Source organism: Watersipora subatra, chromosome 8 (genome assembly GCF_963576615.1).
Source record: "Watersipora subatra chromosome 8, tzWatSuba1.1, whole genome shotgun sequence".
NCBI lineage: Eukaryota > Metazoa > Bryozoa > Gymnolaemata > Cheilostomatida > Watersiporidae > Watersipora > Watersipora subatra.
Genome location: NC_088715.1, coordinates 3059442 through 3077874, shown reverse-complemented (window position 1 = coordinate 3077874; position 18433 = coordinate 3059442). Strand labels below are relative to the sequence as shown.

The 18433-nt window shown below is 33.6% G+C and overlaps 1 protein-coding gene across 1 annotated transcript; it reads right to left on the bottom strand.

Annotated features, from left to right (window-relative positions):
- LOC137401952 (tenascin-like) lies at positions 1-12177 on the bottom strand. The gene is made up of 7 exons (XM_068088423.1): positions 12103-12177; positions 7331-7442; positions 5363-5547; positions 4076-4211; positions 3116-3231; positions 1232-1349; positions 1-269 (listed from the first exon to the last, which is right to left on the bottom strand). Exons 1-7 carry the CDS (start codon positions 12175-12177, stop codon positions 1-3), a joined length of 1011 nt encoding a protein of 336 aa, XP_067944524.1.
- Positions 12178-18433: the final 6256 nt, after the last annotated feature.

Sequence of the window (18433 nt, the reverse complement as noted above, 5' to 3'; positions counted from 1 at the left end):
CTAAAAGAAAACATTTTTGCTAGATTGGCACTTACGCTCAAAGAAGATACCTCCTCCCCAATCGGGAGCAAATGTCTCTACACATTTTGTGCCTATGAGTGCCATTGCCTCTGGGCAAAGACATGCATCATAGTCACGGTTGCAGACTTGTCCGTTCTCGCACACGTCTACACCATCTGGAGAGCAGAGTTGGGGTGGTGATGCGATACACTTTCCTACTCCATCCCTGATGCAGTCACACTTGTTTTCCCAACATTCTCCATTCATTCCTGTAACAGTTAATATTAGGTTGAAATAGTTACTAGTTACTTGTTTCACCTTAAAACTATCACTTATATGTTGATTTACTGTTTGATACCCTCGTAGGTCATTCACTGTCTCACAAACATACACTGTACCAAACGTCAGTGAAAACATCGAAATATTTTATAGCAATTTCACACAATGTTTTTTGTAGCCTACATGTCTAAACTTGATAGAAAAACACTTTCCGTTTTTACGTAACCTACAAGCCATCAATAGTTTGTAGTGAACAGCTGCAAGAGAAATTACTGGCATAAGAGTACTCAGTTATAAAAGTTAATTTTAAAAACAAAAGGAAACCCAATCTAAAAAGTTAAGTGAAGAGCGTTAAAACAAGCCAACGCTTCCTTCACATGTTATGTAGTGGTCTTAGACTGGTATGTGGTAGGTAGAGGCTAGGAATGTTCTGTTAAGAATAGTGAGATTATTCAATTTCTACTGTTAGCAGAAACTGATGTCTACTGTTTCTACAGAACAGAAACAGTTACATGAGCTTTAAATTTTAAAACTGGCATCAAATAGCATAAATAATTTAATGAAACAAAAAAATTAAAAATATTTTTAAGCAAATACCCTGATATAAAACAGTTATTTTGAATATGAGCTGAATAGACAGAGCTCATTTAGAAAACAATAGCTGTCAACCAGTTCATAAAAATAGCCTCTTGAACTCTAACTCTAAAAAATTAAAAACACAGTTTCAATAAAGGTATACGAGTCGAAACACAAGCTATGAGTTTCAGATGATATAAAAAATGTACCATAAAATATTTTACAGTAATAGGGTATAAATAAATAGATTAAATACCCATAAGTAGGGTATAAAAAGTTGTACCCACATTCTATAATTGTTCATAGCTATCAGGGAATAAGGAGTAGGCCTGTAGTGAATAATAGACTAGTGAAAGTGCAGTGTTTTAATACCAACCACATATAGATGGGTCCATGTCCTTGCAACGAACTTCATCCCCAGGAATTGTTATGTAGACACACTTGCCTATTTCACGGTTGCAATAGAGGTTATAATGGTTACAGTCAGTAGATACCTGTTATAAACAGTATACACTACTTGTTATAAACAGTATACACTACTTGTTATAAACAGTATACACTACTTGTTATAAACAGTATACACTACTTGTTATAAACAGTATACACTACTTGTTATAAATGGTATATCCTCTAAAAGGCATTCAACTCTTGTCAATTGTGGGACACGACTACCTTGTTTGACATAAAAAACTCATATAAGTTGAATTGGCTGCTAAAACTGTCACCATTCAGCCAAACACAAAGCCATGTACAGATAAAATTAATCTAAGGAAGTGCAATCAAGTAGGCTGGTTACATCTGATGGTTGCTCACAGCCAGAAGCAATGAGCACACAATGGTGATCTTGCATGAAATCTTTGACACATGAAAAAAAAAAGAATTTTTTTGTATTGACTGTACAAAAACTAGCTGCTCGAAGTACAGTCATCTCTATGGTACAATTAGTAAATAGATGCAAATACAACAACAGGTCAGCATATGAAGGATCTTCTAATGTTTTAGTAATGCTACACAAACTGTTTTAAACATGAGAAACAAAAGCATTATTTATCTACAAAATATCAGGGTTAAAGCTGGCTGTGAACAAAGTGATCAACTAATCGTTGGCCTCACTGTTAATGTGAAATGAGCAATATTAAGTGCAATATCAAGATACAAGATGTGAATTGTTTGCAGCTTTTAGTACTAATATTTGAGCACTTGACCTGCATTTAAACAATTAGACAAATGATTTTTGTCTTCTTCAATATTATTCATGTATTATTTTAATATCTAAATAAAACTCAGTAAAAAATTTAATTGCTGAGAGCCTAACTTGTTGTGAACTGTAGCAGGCCTTTCACTGCAACGAAGAATAATTAGAAACAAAAGAGAAACAAATAATAAGAGAAACAAAAGCATTATTTATCTACAGAATATCAGGGTTAATGCTGGCTGTGAACAAAGTGATCAACTAATTGTTGGCCTCACTGTTAATGTGAAATGAGCAATATTAAGTGCAATATCAAGATACAAGATGTGAATTGTTTGCAGCTTTTAGTACTAATATTTGAGCACTTGACCTGCATTTAAACAATTAGACAAATGATTTTTGTCTTCTTCAATATTATTCATGTATTATTTTAATATCAAAATAAAACTCAGTAAAAAATTTAATTGCTGAGAGCCTAACTTGTTGTGAACTGTAGCAGGCCTTTCACTGCAACGAAGAATAATTATTTAAAATTCAGAACTATAATTTTAAAAACAAAGTGAAATGATATAATGTAAACAGAAATAATAAAAATAGACTTTAATAAAAGTTAATCAAAACACTAAAACTTTAAGCTATTACAAAGCAATGCAATAAATACTACAATGATACAATACTACAGCTATTACAATGATCTTCTAGGACTAGGTTGTTTGGAAAGCAAACACATTTTTACGAGTTTGATAAAGTAACAACTGTCAAAGCATTATTTTAAATAATCACAACTTTAAATTAGCAAACCAAATATAATTTTTTCTTCTATAGGTAATCCAGTAATCTCAGAACATACATGTACATAGCTTTGTAAAGGTTTCCTTAGATGAAAGCAAGTTACTAAATGCAGTCACTTTAGCGATTGTTGGAAATTTGATTGCTACAGTTTGTCATAGCAGCAGTTGATTTTCATTTTAAGTTTGGACAAATTTAGAATTGGTACCAGCAAATAAGGGCTAATGAAACCTCTGCAGTGTTTATAGAAAATAATGAAAACATGAAGCAATGGCTTACAATGCACTCAATCATCCAGTTTGCACTCCCATCATCGCTCATGTTTCTAGAGCCGTGGGCACAACCTTCTGTTAGAGGGTCACAGTACCAGCCCTGGTCCACATCACAAGGCTCCACTAAAATATCAAAGACGCTGCCTCCAACGTATGAAAAATGAAAAAGTGTGCTGGAGTTGACCCTGATTAGAACAGCGCAACAGACAGCCAGCACTATATCACATATGTAATTGTAAGGGATTTATTGAATCCTGTATTTGACTTTGGTTCAATAAGGATGACCCTTCAACTAAACACTGTTTGTTATATCAAAACTGGTCATATAACCTAATGAATTAAATAGGTATAGGTATTATAACACTTTACTTGTTATTATTTGGTCTATTTGAATGTTTAACCGATGAAGATTATGTCATTATTTTTAAATTTATTTCTAGATTAGTCAAGTATAAAACATCCCAGTACTTTAACTCTTTCACTCTGGAATTTTTGGTTTATTCTGACGAAATTAATACATGCCACAAGGTTATTGCAGTGAAAGCTAGAGTTTTTGTCATACATTTAATGAAAATATCTGAGACCCAATGTTGAAGAATTTCACCAACAGACATTTTGTTTAAGTAATTTTTTACAATTTTTCATTTCATCCATTCTGACAAAAAAGAAAAAATTGAAATTGCGATTTTATGCTGTGAATTCTGAGTAAAGAAGGAACTGTTTTACTTTTTTTGGCAAAATGATAACTTAATATTCTAAATTTATTGTGGCAAAAGTTTGGGTTAACCTGTTAACTTAGTGATCAATGTTTTTGCATGAAATTTAAAGCAAGCTGTTATAAATGCTTTCCATAGAGAAAGAGTTATAATGATTTAATTAAAATAATTCAAATATAACAGTTCAAGAATAACATGAAGCTTCCCTAAAATACAAAATTACAAATAAACAACTTCAAATGTTTAACTACCTTCGCAAGTAGTTGATGAGCAGGAGCAGCGAGGGGAGCATATACCGTAGCTGCATACTCTACCCTCTCCACAGTCCAGGTGAGTGTAGCACTTATTCATCTGTGTTCCATTCACACATTCTCCATTAGAGCCATCCTATGCAATATACTACTTGTGTCAACAAAGACTACACACACCAAATGAGGGATTTCCCATGTAGGAGTTATGCTATCTGTATTCAGTAATTCCAGTCATTGATTTCTCATCTGTTCTGCCCCTTTTACACAGCAGGACCAACTTACGTATAATTATATAATTGATTATCAATAATCTAGAAACTTGATTAAACTTAAAATTCAATATAAGCTAAACAAAACAACAACTACTTACCATATCGAAACCTTGCTTGCCTATGTAATAATATAGAGCCAGACTTATAAAGTCACAACAAAACAAAGGTAATGGATTACTTAAATCAACTAATTCTACTACAGCTTACAGTACATCAGAGGGAGGTATCAAACTATTAGAATTCTCTCTGTGATGCTAGTTTAGACAAATGACTTAAAGGTCATTAGTTTCTCATTAGCCTACATTGATACACAGAAACAGATAAATTCATACTAGTAACAGTCAGCAATATATTCCTAGATAGTACTCTAGCATTAGCTAACACAATAAAGATTTTGTGCTGAGAGAAAATTAATCACCGCTACTAATACTCGTAACCATTAGTAGTGCCATCAGAGGAGATAAAGATAACAAATCTGATATGAATCAAACTAATATGATAAACTGTTAGTGAGAGAGCTCTAGGCTCAGATATAACACTGGTAGCAAGTATTTCCTCTCTGATATAAACATCCGATCTGAAAAAGCTGACATAGGATCAGCTTTAAAGAAATGATACAAGTTATATGAGCGTTACAGGAGCAAAAACGGCTGTCCAACTTTGGTTATTTGATAAGTAGAAGAATATAGAACAGAAAAGAAAAAGCATATGAAAATGCATGCATGATGTTTTTAAAAGAGCAAACAGTAAAAAGTGTAGAATGTGAAAAAATAATTTTTTTGCAAAAAATAACGTAAGGTTTTAAAGCATGCTATTAATGTTGATGTTAGTAACTACTGATGTGTTTAACTCAGCAGAATTAAACGTTGAATAGAAACTGGTAGAATATTACAAACGCGATGCAAAGAAATGGTGGTTAGCCAATCTATAGGCTACATTTGCATATACCTACAAGTTAGGCAGCAGCTTGGGGCCGTTGCAATAAGAAGCAAGTGAAAAAATAAATTCAACGTACGACGCATGAAGATGTGCAAAGAGAAAGACCACAACTCTGGCCTTCCGCGCATTCCTCCTCGTTGTCACAGAGTTTTTCACAGACCGAGTTTTCACATGTGTATTCACCATAAAGTGGGCAGTCGCTTTCACGAGTGCATTCTAGGGTTAAGACACCTTTGGAGCAACTTCCATATGGAGGAGCAGCTATAAGCATTATCATCATATTGTTACAAACTAAAATGAATAAAGACACTGCAACAACAGTTACTGTTTTTTGCTAAAATACAAGAGCAAAATTTACTGCATGCGCTAGAAAGTTAGCATAGCCTTAGCAGTTTTTTTTTATAGAAACAGTTCCAAACTGAAAACATGCACTAAAAAGCTAGCATGGCCTTAGTAGTTTTTTTTATAGAAATAGTTCCAAACTGAAAACATGCACTAAAAAGCTAGCATAGCCTTAGCAGTTTTTTTTATAGAAATAGTTCCAAACTGAAAAATATCTAAAAGTGTCAACCTCTAATCTGCAATATTTTTACTACGTTAAAATTTAATAAGTTTTGTTTGTAATATTTTAAAATTTAGACAAGCGAAAAGCTAGAAGTTATACAGATGATGACTGATGGTATAAATCGATCAGATAAAGCTCTACAGTAAAGTTAATTATGGTGGTTAAAAACAAACAATATAAACTCAAATAAAAGTATTCACCACAATCAGATATTATATTCAAATATTGAATTGAGTTAACTAATACGAGTGTTTTTACAAGTAATATTCCATCTGTAAAGTGTAGTGATTAGTATGCCAACAATGACCTACACCACTAGTCTATCATAAGTCAAGTTGTTTTAAGATGAAACTATCCGAGCTTTAGATATTCCTTTTCAATATCAAACCATTGTCAGGTTACTGATATTACTGTACATATGTAATTCAAACTTCCCTAGATTCAAGATTACTCCTTATTTTTACTGATAATTTTCCCGCCCTATTATTATTAGAAAATTTTATATTATATTAGAAACTTTGCACCTGTAGCAACAAGTAGAAGTAGCTAACAGAAATCTAACAAACTTAATTCATCAAAATTACTCCACTTTAGTCTTGATTTCAACCAAAGGATTTCGCAATCAAAATTATGCACCGAGTATAATATGATGTCGATTAAACGATCCTTCATGCTTCAACTGGTTATTAATCTTTACATATCTTAATTATAATAATTGAAAATAAAACTGATTATAAAGTAGACTTGAATTTAATCGTATTTAAACTTGCTTTACTTGAATTGCTAGATTTATATCAAATTCTTATAATGTAAACATTTTAGAAAATAAAGGTTTACGTTGTAGGAGCATTTACTGTGTACAAACCTTTGATAATATAAAATACTAGCTGTGCCACCCGGCGTTGACCGTGTAATAGAAGAGTATTTGGACAGAAAACTGATTTGTATTTAACATATTACAACATTTGCCATTCTAACTTTCAAACTACATATCATGAGAAAAGCTTTTTGTCTTATAAACAATGAGAAGTAGGGAAGAGTTTTGCTATTAGGGTCATTAGGCAGTTTAATATGTGAGCGAACAGCTTCTCGTGACGTTATGCTATGACCCGCGTCATACGTAAAGCAGTTAGGTATTGCTCTGATATAATGCCTTATATTGGCAGGCTAACAATTCGACTTCCATAGTCCAGTGGACTAGGCGTAAGACCTGTGTACGACTTGGTCCAGGATTGAATTCACTTCGGACGGTATATACGATTCAAGATTTTAAGATCTATAGCTGGTAAACTGACATATACACCACATACTTTGAGATACACTGACATTCAGTGGTGGCAAAAAACCAGATACATTGTTGCTAGTGCAGATGGTCAAAGATACTATAAGACCTGGCAAACAACATGTTGTATCACTTTTTACCAAAGACTAAACAAGTTATAGAATGCATCAAAAATGGTGATGCTTAAATGAGCTTACCTGTCACATCACAGGAATCTCTACAGATCGTATCTACACACACATCTGCAGGGAATGTACAGTCCTTTCCAGAATTGTTACACCGCTCCATGCAGAGACCAGCAAAGCAGATCTGTGTGCGTAAAAATACGATGGCATATGACAAACAGACAACTACTGAAACCCTGGCAAAGCCATTAACTGCACTGTCTATAATTATCACAATCAATAACCATGTAAATCTTCTACTAAAACATTTTACTTGTTTTTTGTAATTTTTATCATGCTCTCTGGGACACCTACCGTGATTAATATCAGGGCTGTATCCACCTGGGGAGAATCCAAGAGGGGCGTGCGGCACCCCTCTCGATTGATATATTTTAAAGGAATTCGCAATGATGCGTTTTATCTTGAAATGATTGTTTTTTTACAATAGCAATTCATTAGACACTAACACCCATAGAGTTATCTCCCCCCTAGAGTGATAACACCCAGTAAATGTAGTTTATGTTAATCATAAAAATTCTGAGAAAATTATGAAAAAATTCTGCACCAGTAATTTTTATTTGTAATTAGTAAAAACAGAACATTTATAACATTAAACATCGCAAAGCATGTAAAATTCTGATGTCGTTAAAAGTAGTAAACACTTTGGATACCTAAACTAGATTAGGATACTAGTAAACACTTTGTTATTCTCAAAGTATACAAGATTTTGTCAGGAGCGGAAAACTATTAAATTATTAATACAACATTTGCAGATGTTTTGACTTTGCACCTGATTGGTTAGCTTGACAGCGCAATATCAACAATATTAACTACTTCTATTAATCAACTTACTATAAGAGAGTTTCAGGTGAATGATTTTAAATGCTAATAAGCACTCACTCACTATCTGATGCAATCAAGGACCTTAAATACCTTCTAGCTCCAAAACCTTGGTTGATCAAAGTTCAGCCCAACTTATTACATGATTAGAAACTAGACCTGATATAAAAGGTTTAAATTTAAAAAAAAACATATTACCGCTGAATGAAATGAATATGAGCGATGTGCTTGTATAACCAACAAGAATAAATGAACATATAGCACCAAATTGATTGTTTTTATGGCAAACTGGTGAGCACAGGAATCAGCTAAAAGCTAATAACACATTATTACATGTAGCTTGTTCACATCAATGTTATGGCTGTAAAGCCCTGCCATGGTGCAGGCCCGTATTTCCTGGCGCGGCTGGGCCGCGCCAACTTTTCAGTGAATTTCGGCGGCTGAGTTCTAAGAATTGCAGTCTAAGCTCATTCACTTGGAATTTCCAACTACTAGTTACTGAGCCCAACTAGCCTCTCCACTTCATCGCCAGTTGCCCATTAGGTTTAAGGTATAAACACACTAGGCGATTTTATCGCGAGCGTCATGAGGAAGGCGGAGATATCGCTGGCACACAAACACACTTGAGCGATTCACTAGCAAGCGAGATAATTGGCACGCCCACAAACAGCCAATAAAATTTTGTATCATTAGTTTCTTCGGAGTTGTTAATAAATCTAGGTTAGTCAATATGGCGCCGTCTAGGCGACAACGTAAACAACTTACGCATTTGTTATTAAACCTATCTCACTTTCACGGATTGTAAACTGCCTACACTACAAGAAGACAAGAAAAAACGATTATTGTATTTTTAACTGTAATATTTTTTACTATTTTATACATATTTTATTTTGTAGTGGTTTTTTAAAATATTTACCGTTCTCAAGATGGTCAACCTGCGCAACGATTGACTCAAAATGTTGGTTTTCAAATCGGATTTTTGTAATTTTTTTGTTATGGTGTACAGGACTGGGAGTGCTATTATTAAATTTATGAACAATCCAGTGTTTGTTCTGAAGATGTTTCAATTGTAACAAAATAGCAAATTGCCGCTGCTGTATGTTGGTGAACAGCGATAAGAAATAATTACCCGCCATAAAATTGCAATCTGGTAAAAGCCAACCAATCGAAATGCATCTCGCTAGCGATAAAGTTGTGTAGAGAAAGTCTAACGTTATCGCTCTGCATGAGCACGCTGAGTGAATTCCAGCGCAGATTAGCGCCATGCAGCGCGATATTGCTCTAAATATCGCCTGGTGTGTTTATACCTTTAGGGCAACTAGCGATGAAGTGGAGAAGCTTACTAATCTAGTATTGGTTTTGCCTGCCCCTAATGCAGCGAGTGAGATATCCTTTTCTGCATTGAAGCAAATCAAAACATCGAAGAGGAGCACTATCGGGCAGGCTGGTCTAAATAATCTTCTAATATTACACATATATGAAAATGTTAAAATAGATACAGAATCAGTTGTGAAAGATTTCTGCCGTGAATACATTGACAGAACAAGAACTATTGCAATAAAAAAGTAATAGCTCTTGTTCCGTCAATGTCCCTTGCAGAAATCTGTAGTGTCATGAATTTTATATCGTTCGTTGAATAAAGAAAAGGTTTTGCCTATCATGAACCATAAGCAATATATTTATGTAGAGTTTGATGCTTACAATTGATTGCATTTATGCATACATTGAGGGTTTTTGATGCTCAAAAGGTCCAGCTGCTTAAAAACTTTGTTGGGGGACTTACACCACCCCCCAAACCTCCAGGTGTTCACAACTAGTTGCCTAGCATTTGCAGCCCCAACTTGCAACCAGGGAATACAGGCCTGCCATGGTGGGTTTGCAAACATTATAATTAGAAAACCCAAATTAAATACATTCCAAAATGTAAATCATGGAAATAGTGGTTCTGCTACAACACCTGGTCATTCTTGCAGTCGGAGTGGGATGAACAGCCAGCAGCACAAACGCAGTTCACACAAATCTGCCCGGGGTCACAATCGAAGCTATCACGACATGTGTACATCTTATAGCCATCAGAAGGTACCTGTCTCCTTGGCTGAGGATTTGAGTCGCAACCCGTATAAGCTTCAAATAGAGAACTGCCACTATATTAATTTGAATATGATGTCAAATATCGTAGTATTATGCTTCTGTGTTCTCACTAACAACATGGATTCCATGAACTGAGAAACGTCTGTACGTACTTCACGTAACAACAACAGGCAAAACTCAATATTTCACAAATTTTTGATACTGATTCCTTTTCCAATACATTCTTAATGTTAGATAATAAATAGGGGCCTACTGAATATTAGATAATAGGTACTGGATATTAGATATTTGATACATGATACTAGAGAGTAGGTACTGGATATTAGATAATATATACTAGATATTAAATAATAGATACTGGACATTAGATAATATATACTGGATATTAGATAATATATACTGGATATTAGATAATAGATGCTGGATATTAGATAATATATACTGGATATTAGATAATATATACTGGATATTAGATAATATATACTGGATATTAGATAATATATACTGGATATTAAATAATATATACTGGATATTAGATAATATATACTGGATATTAGATAATATATACTGGATATTAGATAATATATACTGGATATTAGATAATATATACTGGATATTAGATAATATATACTGGATATTAGATAATATATACTGGATATTAGATAGTTGATACTGGATATTAAATAATTGATACTGGATATTAGATAATATATACTGGATTTTAGATAATATATACTGGATATTAAATAATATATACTGGATATTAGAGAATATATACTGGATATTAGATAACTGCTACTGAATAGTAGATTGGAGACACACCAGAAAACGTTGACAAAATTTAAAATAACTTTTCATAATTCAGAATGTGTTGTATTTAAGGACGTGTTTCCAAACAAAAGTTACAAAACTTTAGATTTGTTTTCTCATTCTTCAGTTAGCTCAAATCCCATTGAAAAGTAAAAACTGTAAATATAGAACTTCAAACTAGCTACTCAATACCTCAACTCTTTTGCTATCATGATCATAGTACGGCTCAACAGAGTTTGCATATGGCCAAGAGCCTCATAGTGTGGCACTAGTAGTCTTTGTACAAAACATTTCTGATTGGTGAGTAGTTAATCGATTAGCTCACAGCCTCTGTACTTAAAAAGGAGGAAACAATTATCTGTATACATTGAGCCAATACAAAATATGTTTACAACGAATCCTGAGGGTAGTTCCGCTGTGCAAAAACTTAATTTTTGTATCGCGATTTCTTCATAGCGATGACCAGTTGTGTCAAATGCATTACAGGAGGTTTCACTAATTGTAGATCAATAGTCTGATAGGGTTTTTAACAATAGCAGTGCTGATAGTGATTATTTTATTTTTAGGAGTAATAATAATGATGCAACATGTAATAATATTGATAACGCATTCAATTCGGACATGCTTCCGATAGTAGTAACAATGGCTAAAAAAGTGTGAGAGCTCATTCTGCAATACAAATGTGGCAATTTTATGGCATCAGCTGATATAAAACGTTAATCCAGCTAATTAATTTGGTGCCAAAACATGTTTTATAGACTGTGGTTCAAAAGTTATGATAATTTATATGCAGCTTTTTTAAATATTAGATTTTACCTAATATTTTACGTAATTGAAAATCAATTTGGTAGCAAAAGTTAACAGGAATCTGAGAATAACTTGGAGAAAGGAAGTAAGACCAGCAAACTTTAGTTTTTACTGAATTCACAAGTTTAATGATACAATCAATTTGCAGCGTGTCAGTATTCCAAAGCTGACAAAAATTGGTTGCTTGTTATTGCTTTGTTGACATGATTACAGGTCATACATACAAGTATATGTATATATGTGTATATACTGCCTACCTTCAGTTGTGTTCGTCTGGTCATAACAGAAATAGGATATACAGACTTGATCTTTATCCCTGCATTCATGGTCATATCGGCACTCTAGAAGAAGACCATTGCAAACTATATAGAAGCTAGAGTAATTAGTTTAACAAGTTCATACCTACAATGTAGTTATAAACAAGTTAAACTACCGTAAAACCTCTAATTGAACACCATAGCGCTCCATTTTTTTTACCTCTCTTCTATGGTGGCGGTCAATTGGAGGCGCCGTTCAAATAGGGGCTGGCGGTCTAGTTTTCAAATGGCTGGTCAGAATTTTCAGAAGATAAATTTAGTCCTATTATGAATGAAGCAGATGTAGCTTATATTTTGCCCTCTTTTTCCAGTGGACCGATATTGAACCATTTGGATGCAATAAATCCGCTAACTTACCTCCAACTTGTCAAAGATCTCTTAATAAGTGTGCATCAAGAACCTGAGAAAAATCTCTACCAGTTGAAATCTATTGTTTGCAATTGACCTGCGATGATATCATAACCTGTGTTCTTCTTTGCAATTTGTTAGAATTTTTGAATATTATTTAGGTCTAAATTTGAAGACATTTTTATTTCATATTTATATTTACTAATGTTGCATAAACGCGCATTGATATGCTTGCTACAGTTTGCAGCAAAAACTGGCTTTTTCTGTGCAATAGAAGTGGAGTTATGAGCATCGATCCATTGTAAGCTGTATTAAGGATGCTATTAAATAACATGCAATAAATCTGCATATTTATAAGTTATATAATGATAATCTATCAAATGCTACAAATATATATCGATGAACTAGTGACATAAACAAATCATGCTTAGATTACATGCAGAAACAAAAATATTTTCATTGCTTTCGATTGTTGCTTTCGATGGAACGAACTTCTTCTAGTTGTCTAATACTTTCTCCAATATCTTCTGGCCTCAACTCTATTTCTGCACTGCTGAACTAGTCAATATTAGCGTCCAAACAGTTTTTTGGCAGAGCAAAACATTAACGCGCTGCATTTTGCACTGATGCATCGCGTATTATCTTATAATATTGTTTTTATTAGTGTTGTAACAGGAGAATTCTACAAACTTTACTGTGTAATACTGTAACTTGCTCAAATTTGAATTTCTGCAAAAGCCAATTATAGATTTGTCTATCGGTCTGCTTTTTGTGAAATGCTGCGCTAAAATTTTGCAAACTATGTACCTTTAATCCTTTCCACACCAAAACCGATTATATCGTAGTAAAGGACTTGTCCAAGCGTACCAAACCTGTTTTATATATCTAGAACAGTTCAAATTAAAGATTTTTCTCATGTGATTTTTGTATTATTTAAACTATATTCATAAAAATCTATCATATCTGATATTTCTAACTTTTGATGAAATGAAATAGCAGTACAATACCACTGGTTCTTATTACCGGTGGCACTCAATCAACTATAGAGTTCTTTGGAACTCGGCGCTACTCATTAGACACTGTTATATGAGAAAGTATTAAAGTTGTCCGTCCTTAATAAGTTTCTGAAGATATGTAGATTTTGTTGCTGTCACACTTCATGCTGTCCACTTTCCTATTATTATTATTTTTATGGTTAGTAGACTAAGATATGGTATAAACTCAAAAGTACAGTGAAAGCCATGCTTCATTGATTTCCGATATCGAATGAGATTTTAGAGAATGAATCTCATTGAATAAGATTTCCGTAAAGCCATGCTTTTTTTACGGGAACTTCATTAAAAAGAATTGCTGACAATACTGTTCTGGTTAATCTGCTCATTTAATAACAGGCAACTGTCATGTCATTTAATAACAGCCACCAATCATGGTTATATGGAGAAAACATTAACAAATGTGGCAGTGCTTTTGTTGCAACTCTGTCTGTTTAGTTGCGTGTCAATCTCATGTTGAAAAGACAAACAAGTTTTCAAATAAATTATATGAATTTTAGCGAACATCCAACTCTACACCCGAAGTAACTTTTACAATATAATATAAGTTTTTGAAAAACCTTGAATTTGAATTAGTGAAAAGAGAGTTCAGCAAGATTAAAATGACAAAATATAATAGTAAGAAAAGCAAGCTATATTAGTCCAAGACTAACCTACTATGAATTACGATACATTATGGCATGCATTTTTCTCTTTTAATACCTCTACTATCAAACCGGTGTGTCAGTGTGCCTGCACGACTGCTTGTATGTTGTAAGATAAAGCAGCAATAAAAACTTCTTTTTATTCATTACTACTTCACTAAATTTGTTTTTTTTTCTTGCAATTTATAATTTATTTTATTAAAAATTATACATAATTTGCAAAGAAATGAAAATAATTTTAAAGCAATCCTACTAAGTTTTAATTTACATTTAATCAATGAAATACAGCCCCAAGGATTGGCGATAGCTATCATATGGGCGGGGTTTAATGATCGGGTTCTGCTAAGATTGCGCTATCCTTGGTTTCAGAGCTAACATAATTCTCGCGGGGCAGTCGCATTGCTTTTTTAAGTTTTGGAAAACACGACTCGCTGTTATGGTGTCATTAGCTCACTTCATTCAGTCAGTAGTCCCCCACAGTTCACAATAGCAAACCTTGAATTTCTACAATCAAGGGGTGACCCTTGACTAAAACAAAAAGAATCCATGAAAAATAAAACATTTCAAATTATCTACCTTCACTAATTTTGAAATTGGTAAGTGTCGTAGTATATGCTTAAAGTTAAATATAATTTACCCAAAGTCATCCAAACAACGGCTTTTCTTTATTAGTTTTTGATTAATATTTTGCCACCCTTAATTTAAAATGACAGTCTTTCATCATTGTCACATTGTATTACCTGACCAATAAGCTGGGACAGCAGGCAAAGCTGTGGAGTGTAGTTTTCATACTCACAATCTAAATATAAAACCGAATTTGGGCTATTTTTACGATTGCGACTAGTAATATCGCGAATGCTTGTGAATGGCAACTGGCTGATCATAACAGTGACAATATTGGGATACTATATTTATTTGACAACAAAATGAAACCAAAAGATCAGGAAAATAACCACTATTGTTCATAATATTTGTAAATTTACAAGGCGCTTTATCCAGCATATTTCTTTGTTCGAGTGCCGTGTTCGGGTTCATTCCAACAGGGCTCAATCATTAAGCCCCCCACCCACATGTTGCCCGTCGCCTATCCTTGTGGGGCTGTATATCATTGATTTAATTAAATCTATATTTAATAAAAATTAAATATATTCAATGAAAACCAAGTGCATTGAATTTAAATTATTTATTAACTAATTAAATTAAATGTATTTAGTTTTAATCTTAATTTTAATCGATTCTGCTGTGTCCATACCCGCAGTATTTGCTAAAGAGTTATTGTAGGCTCTTGAGATGTGAAACAAGTTCATGTATATCCTAATTATACTATCAAAATGCTTGCTTCAACGTTCAGTTTTACCACACGTCATGGTTACATTTAATCAAATACTATAGGCGATCGCATCTCCTACATACAATTACTCTTTCCAAACCTCTGAATTTTGAATTGATTTGAATGCACAAATCTCACTACAACGCATATCAGTCATCAAACCAAGGACACTTATCAGTCATCAAACCAAGGACACTCGGGAATTTTAGTAGGTGCAAGAGTCAGCAAATATTTGTACTTTCAAAGGTATAGCACTATTACCGGCTACGATAAGGTAAGCAAGCAGATCAAATACAGTTTTTCAGGTTCTAACTTCTATGATCCATGCCTATATAGACTTCAGACCATGTTTAGTCATTACTTGTGTTCACATTCAATCTAGCGTTATTAAGAAACTTGAAACTTCATGTGAACAAATCTGTAGTCTAAAAGCAGACACAAGGTCAATTTTCTAGACAGAAACTCTCATGCATCATCACACTGTCCTTGACAGACATAAAAGTTGTTGCATACCCAATCCAAGACCAAGGTCCAATGAATCACCAGAGAGCTGAGGGTGTCTAGTTGGATTTCCTCTGTAGTCTGGTCGCAACTCACAGATCTCAATTTTTCCATTGCAGAGTTCATTTAAACCTTAAAATATTATTAAATAATACTCAAAGTTATTATTATTAATAAGTATATTACATAGTTACAGTAAACTATTTTATGATTAGAATTTAGGCTACTGAAGAATCAAGTTGGTGCTGAGAAATTTAGTGTTCATATTCAATAAACAATTTAAAGTAAGCACAAACACTGCAGCATTTAAAATCGGTTAGAGATTTTTCACAGCTGTTTTATGTCGATGTTTCACAACATGTTTTGCAGATGAGATTACGCAACAAGGTTAGACAGCCCTACTTCTACGATCAAACTTAGATTAAAAGTTGGTAGGAATTATTTCCAATTACCCATTCTTACACTTGATACTTTGTTATAGTAAAATGGTTGAAGCAAAAGACAGTGCAAACTATACATGTAAATATCAATGCAAAAACTAAAGAAAAGATTTATTTATGTAAAGCAATAAATGATATTTTGACATTTTAAATGACACTTTAAGAAAGTGGTTTGCCCTTTAGCATTTGCAAAGATGTAAGTATCTTCAGAAAAAATCATGATGTGAAAGCAAAGTAAAAAGTTGAGAAACCAATATTACAAAACCCAGCGCTGATGAATATATTTAGCCAAGTTTCCTTGCGCTCTACGGTAAGGCAGCTATAACCAAGGCATCTGTTTTTTCACATCTGTTTGCTGAGTACTGATTGTAGATTAATTTAATAACAGATTGTAATTTAATAACATTGTAGATTAATAATTTAATAACAGAAAAGAAAACAATTTATAGTTAAATTGACTGAATGAAATAAAAATATATGATCAGTCGACTATATAGCTGCGATGAGTTTTGCATATTAAATCTAATAATATCTCATCTCCTTCTAATGCCTCAGCTGAGAATGCAAAAGCAAAATAACTATCAACCATTTATATGGGAGAGTTTATTAATCCTGTCTTGCTATTGTGGGAAACTACTAAACAGTTAGTCATCAGCTTTATATTTACACTATTGCAATGGTTGGCTACAAATTGTCACATTTCAAAACACCATAAAGAATTCCTAACAAAAACAGCATAATCCTAAAAGTCATGTAAGATAGCCAGGTAATGGGACTTGTCTACACTTGATGGTAAACAATTGGCAGACCAAATAAACAATTATATTAATGTAATGGGTGTACAATGGTCTTTAATTCATGCATTACGATGATCTGTTAGTCAGAAACTAACAGTTGCACACTCTATAGTTAAGTGAATGACTGCACGTGACTTGACATCAGCACATTTACATCTGATTTTAAAAAGAAGAAAAGTGGCATTAACTAATAACAAAAACTTATTTTTAAATTTCTGATATTTTCTGGATCAGTAGCTTTGCTTTGTAAATGTGTTGCCTTCACAGCTCAAATAGGATAATGATTTAAATGTGTCAGTCATCATACATACCGCACTCCTCATTACGACAGTGTCCACCTTCCCTACTGTAGTAGCGACACGTCTCGGTAACAGGGTTGCAGTAGTACTTGGGGTTGGTCTGCCAGTTTACATCGCAGTCAGCATGCGTCTCACAAGGATTGTCATATGGTGATACACAGTGGTCAACGTCCGTATCACATGTTTGGTAGGAACTGCACTGACTGTCATCTGTACAGGCCAGTACACAGCCTCGCTTCATTATGCTGCACACAAAGCTATAAACAAGAGAGCGCATAGAATTTATCAAATTCTAAGCTGTGTTCAAGTTGTTGTTTGACCGAATCGTAAAATCCGAAATTGTAAAACCATATCGCAGATTAGCTAAAACTTATCTGGGTAAAAAGTTGGATGTTGTGGATAGCGAGTTATCATTGCAAAATCACAAACAGAACTAATTTTCAAGATTTCTCAAATATTTAATTAGAATTAGTAAAAGATTCAGAGAATGGTGAAAGCAGCAAAGAGTAAACTTTATTGCAAATCACACTAGCTGAAGCTGGCTGTATCTAAAGTTGAATGTAATAAAATGACACAAAATTGTTGTAACTAGGAATAACTAGTACTCTTTGATGGTGATAGAATTGCTGCCAGCAGACGCTTTTGAGCAGGCAATCTAACCTAAAGCTTTAAAACTACTTCCAAGTTGGATCCACGGATGCACAGATTGGTGCAGAAAGACATCTCAAATTTTAAAGATCTCAAATTTAAAAGAAAAGTTCCTACAGTGATTATTTCTGAAAAATCTGGTCTTACGAAAGTGTTTGACGGATGGAACTGGTGATATTCAATTTTCAACCAGTGATATTTCTGGCATCTAA

Excerpts from the sequence above, each read along its gene's own strand:
- LOC137401952 (XM_068088423.1), bottom strand. The coding sequence starts at position 12,177 with ATGACCATGAATGCAGGGATAAAGATCAAGTCTGTATATCCTATTTCT. Across the intron at positions 7,443-12,102 it reads CCAGACGAACACAACTGAAG|ATCTGCTTTGCTGGTCTCTG; the intron begins GTAGGCAGTATA and ends TTACGCACACAG. Across the intron at positions 270-1,231 it reads CATGGACCCATCTATATGTG|GAATGAATGGAGAATGTTGG; the intron begins GTTGGTATTAAA and ends TAACTGTTACAG.